The following is a 9,948-nucleotide window of genomic DNA, read 5'->3' as shown; positions in this document are numbered from 1 at the left end:
CGAGTAAGGAGAATTTGCAAAGGGCCGGTGAGCATCAGTGCGGTTGGGCCCGGTGTCAGCCCGCTGGACGGATGGAGCCAGGCTCCCAGGCTCCCACGGGAGTGGAGGCAGAGGCCCGGCCCTCCTGACCCTGCATCTCTATATATTTTCTGTTAAGAATAGTTTATTGATTCTGAGAGAGAAAGGAAGGGAGAGAGAGAAGCATCCATGTGAGAGCACATCAATGGGCTGCCTCCTGCTCACACCCCTGCGGGGTCAAGCCCGAAACCCAGGCGTGTGTCTGACCAGGAACTGAACTGGCGACCTCCTGGTGCGGAGGGTGATGCCCAACCAGCGGAGCTACACAGCCAGGATGGACCACGACATTTCCAATGACTGGACCTTGAGTGCTCAAGGACCAATAAGCGCCCAGGTCCTTGAGAGCCACACTCCTGAGCTGCAGGCCACACATGCCGGTCCCGGGGGCAGAGGGGGTTCCCAGGGGCAGCCCCTGTCAGTAAGCGCTCTGAGAGGCGCTCAGGGCCCGGCTCAGATGTTGGCTGGACAGTCCCTTCTCCTGGCAGCCTTCCGCTTCTCCCGCAGGCATTTCAGGGGCTGGGGCCGGCCTAGGGGCGCCCACTCGCTACGGAGGGAGTTGGAGGGAGCCGAAAGGAGTCTCTGTAGACACAGAGTCAGGGAGCAGGAAGGAGTAAGAGGGAGACAGACAGGCAAGGCCGAGTTACCAGCCATGGAAGCTGAGAAGTGAAGCGCCAGGGACCAGCTGCTCAGGGGAAGAGACCTCCCCCCAGTCCCTCGGGAGCACAGCAGGCGGCCAACCACCCCTGAAAAGTTGGGGTTACCCAGATTGGCCCTCGGGGGTTCAGCACAGATGCATAATGGGCAGCCGGACCCGCAGGCTGCCACGCCTCCCACCTCAGCTCAAAGGAGGGAGACCCCACAGCAGGGTCCCCGCGGGCACCAGGGGGCAGTTCCCAGTGGGTTGCCTGCCCCTCCCCTTTCACCACAGCCCTTCTCCCCTCACAGAAGAGGAGCGTCTTCCTCACCGACCGGGATCTACGGCCTTGGACGAGGCGTAAGGTTCCAGCGAGGATGGGGCACCCACTGCTTCCAGACAGACCGGCCGTGGGAAGAACCAGGAGACCACATCCCCCCTGGGAGGCTCCCTCCACCTCTGTTACTGTAGATGGGAATTCCCACCCCAGACAGTTGCCATGGAAACGTGCTGTAATGTATTCATTTGAGTTGTGGGGAAGGGGAATCCAGCTTTTTTCCTAAAAGAAGTGAAGTCTGGCCCTAGCTGGTTTGGCCTCAGTGGATACAGTGGAAAGAAGGGTTCCAGGTTCGATTCAAGTCAAGGGCATGTACCTCAGTTACAGGCTCATCCCCGGCCCTGGATGGGGCTCAGGTGGGAGGCAACCAATCAATATGTCTCTCCCATCAATGTTTCTCTCTGTGTGTCTCTCCCCTCCCTTCCACTCTATCTAAAAGTCAATGGAAAAATATCCTTGGATGAGGACTAACAATAAATAAATATAAATAAATGAATGAGATTAGGTCGGCTTTGGCTGATTGGTTGGCAGTAACGCCTGCTCTGACTATTTAAATGACATGCAGGCATTTTCCATTAACTGCGTGAGCTAACTGTGCAACGCCAAGGATGTGAAGAAAATAGACACATATGTACCACCTAACAAAAATGCCATCCTCTGCACCTCTTTAGTATCTATAAACTTTAAATGTTTAATGTCAGCTAAGAATGTGTGAGGGGCATGTGGTTTTTCAAATTATCTGAGACCAGGAGTCAGCAAACTATGGCACAAGGGCCAAAGCCAGCTCACTGCCAGGCCTGATCACATGATTGAGGAAGGCCTGCAGACTAAGGGTCCCAGGTTCGATTCCGGTCAAGGGCATGTACCTTGGTTGCAGGCACATCCCCAGTAGGGGTGTGCTGGAGGCAGCTGATCAATGTTTCTCTCTCATCGATGTTTCTAACTCTCTATCCCTTTCCTTCCTCTCTGAAATCAATGAAATAGATTTCTTTTAAAAAAGAAATCAGATTCAGCTCGAATGCTGCCTCTTCTGTGATGCCTTCTTGGATCAGGCACCTGGGTTCAAATCCCACCTCTGCACTTGACTGTCAGGTGCTAGAGACTCAAGGCCTAGTGCTGGAATGAGTTTGGGTGAGCGAGTAAAGCACCGTGACCCTCAGTTTCCCCATCTGTAAACCCTCCTCTGGAGCTATGGGAGGGGCCAGGGGTGACTGTCATGGCTGCGACATCACCCCCTAACCTCATGGTCTGCACAGCGACTGGCACTTCTCCCCATTCTCATCCCTACCCCGACTGTCACTCCCTCGAGGGCAGGGATTCTGTCCCTGCTATTTTGTGACCTTCATGCCTCCACCCCGGCCGCCCCCATGATGCCCAACCACTGTCAGCAGAGGGAATGGTCTGGTTCCTGGGAACAGGGACACGGGCTGAGGACGCACCTGGTCACTGCGGTGGACTCCGTAGCGCAGCTCGTTCACGAAGTGCTCACAGTTGTCGCTGGTCAGCTTGTAGAGCATCTCCTGCCCCACCAGCTCCTCCGCCCGACACACAATATCGCTGGGAGGCAGCGGGGAGTACTTCCGGTCATGCTTGTTATTGACACGGTACATGCATTTCCCGGCCACCTTCTTCAGCAGCTCCTTCTTCACTATGGCCCTCCCAGACCCGGAGGACATGATGTTGGCCGACACAGCTCCCATGATGTCACCTGTGGTTCCCAAAGAGGAAAGAGGCCGATGGTCGGGGCTGAGAGCGGGCAAACAGGCAGCCCCACTGCCCTGGGCTTCATCAGTGAGGATGAGCTGGGGAAAGGCCGGCCCCCTGCCTGGCTTCAAACTCAAACACAGGCCGACCCCCGCCTGGGTGGCCTTGGAGAAGTCACAGATGCCCCTGGACTCTGGCTCCCTCATTTCTAAAGCCAAGGATGTGGATTCTTCTAAAGGCCCCTGTGGGTGCAGATGTCCCTGAAAGATGCAGGAGGGGCAGAGGGTACAGGGCACAGACCCCAGGTGCAGCCCCAGCCAGAGCGGGGTGGGGACCCTCAGCGGCCAGGGTGACATGTTTTCCATAGTAGGAAAGGAGGCTGCTGAGCAAGCCCAGGCCTGACCTGCCAACCCAGAGCCCCACCCACCGTGTGGCCTCAGGCCGTCCCTTCTCCTCTCAGGGGCTTTCATCACTTACAGATGGAAGGGCCTGGGTCACCTGGTGGCCACCCTCTCCCAGCTCTGAATTCTCAGATTGGCCCCTAACAGGACGCCCGCCTCCTGCCTCACCCAGGGCTTCTGGGAAAGCTGACAGGAGAAGGTGAGTGATGGGCCCTGGAACCCCTCAGGGAGGGGCCAGTGGACCCTGCCGGATGGAGCTGGGCTCACAGAAAGCCTGTTGGTATGACGTCAACCCTCTGAACAGCCAGTTCATCCAATGACCAGCTTCTGCATTCACTGGCTGTGTGTGTGTGTGTGTGTGTGTGTGTGTACCCTTTAGTTCACCAGTTCTTATTTTTCTTGTTAAAAGGGCTTTTGACCCCCGCCAATGGGGCTCAGTTGATTGGAAGCATCATCTTGTATACCGAGAGGGCGACATGTTCCTCACATTGATGATTCTCTCCCTCTCTCTCTTCCTTCTCTAAAAATCAATTGAAAAAATATCCTCAGATGAGGATTAACAAAAAAAATAAAACAGTAAGTTATTCCCCAATAAGCCTAATTTTTTAAAGCCTGCATTTGGCTTTAAAATTCACATGTTTATGCACACACCTGCTGTACAGCTGTTTGTAATGGTTGCACCATCAGCCATGAAATGCAGGCACCGATTTTATTTGGCCAGTTCCCTGCTGTTGGTGGTTCCCAGGCTTTCGGCCTTTGCTTTAATGCCACGAAGCTCTGGGAGGGAAGGGAGGTTGGCCCAGCACCTGCTAGGCCCTGCCCAGCTCCCCCGTGCTGTCCTGCATCCCACCCTGCACGACCGGGAGGTGGGGTTCTCATTGCTCTACAGAGGGTGCAGCTGAGTTCAGGGGGCAAGTCACAAAGGCAAGTACCAGCTCGGCAAGCAGAGGCCCCAGGACCCCAAACGGGTGCTGCTAAGTGGGAGGCCCACACGCCTTCCATGCCTCTCAGCCAGCTGTACACTGTGTCCTACTCATCTGCCCCCAGAACATGGAGCACACACAAAGGGTGCTTCCCTGGGACAGTGGGCTGGCTGGAAGTGAGCCCCATTATCACCTGGAACAAAGGCCAGCAGTCCGTCCTCCACGAACTCGCTGCTGAGGAAGAAGAGCGGCTGCAGACCTACCAGGGAACATCATGCAGCCAATGGCCAGGGAGTGCCCACCATCCAGGCACTGGGTGAGAACAGCACAAGTGTGCAGCCGCTAACACTCCCACCTCTGCCCTGAGCTTCAGCGGAGAACCAGCCTCACCTGTAGACGTCAGGTGCACCACGTAGCCGTCCCCCACGTAGAGGGCCCAGTGCTGGTAGCATTTGCGGAAAATCTCAATCAGGTCTCCAGGTTTCGGTTCGTCCTGTGACTGAAAAACCAGAGACAGGCTGAGGTTAGTCCTCACAGGGAACATTCTAGAACCTGACCTGTAAGGAGCCCCAGCCCAGCCTGCAAGCTCCCTCTGAGCATCTCCTGCAGGAAATGGAAGATGGCGCTCTCCTCGCACAGATGGGAAGTCCCTCCTTTACTGGGGCTGCTGAGCTGGAAGTGAGCTTTTCAGGGGACAAAGAAGAGATGGACAGGGTGTCTGGAGGGGAGGTGTGGGCAGGTGTGCAGCACGGGAGTGTGGCCGATAGGTGTGCAGACATGGGCATGAGCACATCTTATGCCAGAGCATGATGGTGTCAGTGAGTGAGTATATAACTCCCAGGAAGTCTCAAATGCCTCATCAAGGGCTGCCCACCTTGGGCCGGGCCTGAGTGATTCTGAGTGATAGAGCCCCGACCTGCACAGCCAGACACGGTGCTCAACAGGGCCCACATTTGAGATCCATCACTCATTTGACTACAAACTATCATTACCCCATTTGACAGATGAGAAGACTGAGTCTCAGGATGGTTAGGTAACATGCAAAGATCCTTACCTAGTGAATAGAGAGAAAGATAGAAACCTAGGTCTGCGTGTTACCAACGCTGCACCCTTAACAATCCCAGAGCATCCCAGGAAGGCGGGGGCAGCTGAAGTCTGGGCACCAGGCCAAGACCCAGCTGGGGACCCCATGGTGTGACTGGAGTTGGTGGCAGGGCAGTGGGCATCTGCAGTTTGCATGAGCAGGAAGTATGTTGCCCTCATCCCACTAGGAATGTGAGACATGCCCTTATCACAAAAGTTCTATTTTAGGATCTCTCTGAGATCAGCCATCACCTCTCCTTCCCTGACTCAGCTGAGCGGGATCACAAGGGCCCGACCATCGTGACCAGGGTGGGTGGCTGTTGCTGGGTGAAATGAGGTTGGATGCCAACTGGAAATTTGCTAGGGAGACATGGTTGAGAGAAAAGCTTTTGACTACAGGCATCATGGGTCTACTTGACCAAAGATGGAACAATTTGAGCATCAAAAAGAAACACATCAGATATGTGAATAATGATATCAATCCTATATAATAAAAGCCTAATATGCTAAGTGTCTGGCTGTCCAGTCATCCCTTCAACCAATCAAAGCCTAATATGTTAATGATATGCGAAGGCCCCTCAACTGCTCGCTATGACATGCACTGATCACCAAGGGGCAGACAGTCGAATGGTAGACCAGTCCCTATGACATGCACTGACCACCAGGGGGAAGATGCTTCAACTGGTAGGTAAGCTTGCTGCTGGGGTCTGGCTCTTGGGGACTCAGGGAGAGAAGCCAGACACACCCTGGAGCCCTCGAATGGTCCCTCCCCAGCTGGCGAACTGACCACATCCCTTCCTGGCCCCAATTGTGTACCAGTGGGTCCCTCAGCCTGGCCTGCATCCTCTCACAATCCGGGACCCCTCGGGGGATGTCGGAGAGCCAGTTTTGTCCTGATCCCGCAGGGAAGGCCAAGGGACCCAACTGGTGCACGAATTCATGCACCAGGGTCTAGTGTGTTCATAATGACATTTTTAGAAATGCATTGGTTACCTTTGGAGGATACAAAAGAATCACCATATTATTTCAAAAGCTGGTAAATAAAGGAAAAGATTCAAGCATTTCCTAAGTGAACTGCACTCAGACAACCAAGTTAAGAATGACAGCAAAACCCAAAGCCACAAAACAACACTTAAAAGGTGGATACACTTCTGTATGCAAAGGACTAGAAAACACCTGGCAGGACACGTACAGAGCCACACAGAGGAGGGACTGTGTGTGGCTGGGGGGGGGGGGGGCGGGGGGGGGGAGGAACTCTCTGGCTACTAACCCTCTCCTGGGTGTTTCTCACTTATGTTGGGGGGGGGGGGGGGGGGGGTTTTATATCTATTATATATTTTCACGGAAAATGTGATGACACACTTGAAGCAGAGATTAAATAAAAGCCTTTTGCATGGTGTCAGGATGCAGCGAGCATTTGGAAATGTGACTGTTACGCAGCCAGAAGGAAGGAGCAGCACATGGAAGGGGAAGAGAGGGATGGAAAGAAAAGCAGAGGGAACGGGTGAGCTTCTTGGAGGTGAAGGATGGATAAGAACCCTTCCTGCAGTCCCTGCCTCGGCCCCACACCGCTGGGAGCCATTTTCCCGTCCCTCCCTCCCGAGCTCATCGCAGCCACGCAGGACAGTGTGACTGAGGAGGTGGGACTGGGCAGTGGGCAGAGGCTGCCCCCCCCTGAGCCCACCATTCCTGCCTCCTCAAGAAGGCTCTGGGGAGCCCTCCCGCCCCGGGTAGCGGACCCTCAGGCCTCAGCAGGCGCCCGTGCCCCTCGGTGCCAGAGCTGCAGCCCAGCAAGGAGACCCACATCATCACCACTAACAGAATTGCGGTGTTTGAAATAAAAGCTTTCTGGGGACTTACCGGAGCCATCCTTCTGTGCAGCTGTGTCTGTGCTGCTGCCTCGGGGCCCAGCCTTCTATGATCAAGAGTTTCGTTTTCCCTCTGACCCAGCCCAGGAAGACAAACACTTCTGACGCTCGTGTCCTGGTTGCACTGGCTCAGTGTGGCTCCCACCCAACTTCCTGACTTCATCCCCCTCAAGGCCTCCGCTGTGGGTGCGACCAGCACCTGAGCGGTTCCTTGCACTGAAACACCCTGAAGAGAGGTGAGGTCTCTGTTCTCCCTGAGGTGTGTACGTTGTGCTTTTTCAAGCAATTGGCCCATTTCACCCTGAATGTCAAGTGTGAGTAACGCTGTGCACAGGATCCCTGGGAGCCCCGGTGCCCGCAGGCTCTGTAGTAACAGCCCCGCTTCCCGTCCCAATCCTGGTAATCAGCGTCTTCTCTCTGTTCCTTTGTCATCTTTTAAAGAGTTTGTTGACATAATCGATGTTTTCAAAGACCCAGCGTTTGTTTGTTCGATTTCCTCTGTTCTGTCAGTGTTTTCAGTTTCACTGGCTTCTGGGCTCTGTTATTTCCTTCCTTGCACTGGCCTTGGATTTCTCCTCCCCTTTCCTGTTTCTTGAGGTGGAGCTGGGATAGTAATTGGAGACTTCCTCTTCCCCCATGGGAGCATTTACGGTACACATTTCCCGTTCACTGCTGCTGTCCCTGCATCCCATGGATTTTAATCTATTGTCTATTTATTTGTGTGTATTAATTTACTCACCTCAATTTAACACTTTTTTTAGGGTTTCAGGATTGGTTCTCACAGGGGTTATTTAGAAACATGTTGTTTTCTATTTGTCCTAAGATTTCTCTATTCCCTACTTTTTCTACTTCTGCTTTTTATCTTAATTTAGTGTTTCTTGTTTCCATTTCACCCCAGTTATGGACTCATCAGCTTGGCCTCCCCTTCTGTGATCTGAGTGAGGGCTTCTGGGCAGAGACTTTCCACCTCAGCACCAATGCCGACCTGACCCAGATCAATCCTCTCCGGGGGCCTGTGCCTGCAGGACATGTAGCTGTGGTGCTCAGCTGCTGCTGGGGTTCATGCCTCCCCAGCCCCTCTGTTCTCGCTCCTCCTTCCTCCCAGGCAAGTGTCTGCATGATGCTGTGCATTCCATTCTCAGGGTCAAATGGGGACAGCTCCCCGCCCCCAATAGCCCTGGTGTCCAGACTCACACAGGGTCCCGGGGGGGGGGGGGGCCAGCCCAGCGCCTGGTGTGCAGGGAAAGCAGCCAGGTGGCCGGGGCTCTTACAGAAAGTGGGGTGATTCCGGGAAGGCGCCTGCACCCTCCAGACCTCAGTCTACCTGCTTCACTGCTCCTGGGAACCACTGCCTCCCCCAGACCAGGCCCCAGCTCACTGCCCTGCTCCTGGGACAGTGCCCAGGCCTCACCTGAATCCAACATTTCCCTTCAGAGTGAGAAATGCCCTTGTTCTCCCCCAGAAGGACACCAACTCTGGACCTGCCTGGCCTGAGCCCTGGCCCCCTGGCCCTCCAGCCCTCCTGCTCCCACAAGTCCTTCCCTCCTGTTCCAAACCAGGCCCCTCTCAGGACCCAGGAGATGCAGGGAGGGGGGCCGAGCGCACAGGATCCCCCTGATGGAGCTTCAAGCCCAAAGGGGGTGAGACAGGCACAGGGACCACAGCAGAGCATGATCACGTGGGGAGAGGTGGGGGTCCCGGGGGCTGGGGACCCTGAGTGTGGCAGCTGAGCCAGGCTGGGCCTTCAGGGCAGCTCCTCAGAGGAGGGGTCTGTCTGGGGGGGAGCAGAGAGGGAGGGCGTGGGGCAGGGGCTGGGGGCAGGAGAAGAGGGGTGCAGAGGAGCAGAGGCCAGAGGGAGCTGTGCGGTGGGAAAGGCAAGGCCTTCAGCCAGCCCGGGAGGCCGAGGGCAGGGAGGGCGAGGAGGGTGGAGAAGGGTCTGGAGGGGCTGTGGCTGCCCAGGGACATGCCTGTGCCCTGAGGCTAGAGGAGGGTCATGGACAGATGGGACATGTGGGTAGGACACCGGGGGTCCTGGGGGACTGGATGTGGAGGTGAAGGGACAGGAGGCAGGAACCTTGTCAGGAAACTGTGGGTCACAAAATCCAGGACTGGGTGCCCTGGACAGAATCATAGGCGGGAGGTGGAGGAGGAGGTGAATCAGGAGAAGTGTCCAGGGTGCGTGTGGGCTGCTGGGCACCGGCATGGAATGGGGCAAAGGGCAGCTGAACCCTGGCCTCAGGTTGGGCCGCCTGGGGTGAGGGCTGCAGGAGGTTTCTCATTCGCTGAGGTCAGACACAGAGACACAGAAAAGCTGAAAAATTCTCTAATCATGAAGCAGAGGTGCCCTGGGCCGGACACTGAGGAGCAGAGAGAGGTGAGCAAGGCAGGGAGGGAGGGAGGAAAGGGGATGAGGAGGAGACAAGACAGAGAAGACCCCATGCGGCCACTGCCAGCTGAGTGTCCCTGGGCAAGTCCCTCTGCGTCTCTGATCCTCAGTTTCCCCAGCTGAGCAAGGGGTGCTGCTTCCTGCCCCTGGGCTGTGGGAGGGTGGCAGTCATGCTGGTGAAAGTGCCAGCAGAGCCTGCGGCCTGACTGTGTGAGCCCCCTCCCCACACCCAGCTCAGGAAGCTGGGCAGCCACACTAGGTCCTCCTCAGAGCTCAGTCCCCTTACTAGGAAGTCAGTTCCTGTCCCTCAGGTCGGCATCTCCGAGGGCGGGTGGACCGGGCTCGGGGGGGGGTGGGGTGCAGAGTGTGAGGAGGAGCCTGGGGGCCATGCACAGCCAGGGCCACAGGCATGTGGACACCTGCGGGCAGCGTGTGAGGCAGAAGCTCAGACTCAGCTGCCCTCGTGGCTGGGATGGGCCTGGGCCCAGCCTCCGGGAAGGGGCTTTGCACACAGCAATCCTGTCATCACCCTCC

At 56.0% G+C, this 9,948-nt stretch overlaps 1 protein-coding gene across 1 annotated transcript; it reads right to left on the bottom strand.

Moving 5' to 3' along the window:
• Positions 1 to 2,345: 2,345 nt before the first annotated feature.
• Positions 2,346 to 7,387, bottom strand: LOC102419292 (HRAS-like suppressor 3). Its single transcript, XM_023748762.1, is given in 4 exon segments — positions 2,346 to 2,419; positions 2,422 to 2,757; positions 4,468 to 4,576; positions 7,021 to 7,387. Coding segments are annotated over 4 exon segments (822 nt in total). The 5' UTR covers positions 7,324 to 7,387.
• Positions 7,388 to 9,948: the final 2,561 nt, after the last annotated feature.

The sequence above is a fragment of the Myotis lucifugus genome, unplaced genomic scaffold, assembly GCF_000147115.1.
Source record: "Myotis lucifugus unplaced genomic scaffold, Myoluc2.0 scaffold_1782, whole genome shotgun sequence".
In the NCBI taxonomy this organism is placed as follows: Eukaryota; Metazoa; Chordata; class Mammalia; order Chiroptera; family Vespertilionidae; genus Myotis; species Myotis lucifugus.
This window is presented reverse-complemented; position numbering and strand designations above follow the sequence as displayed.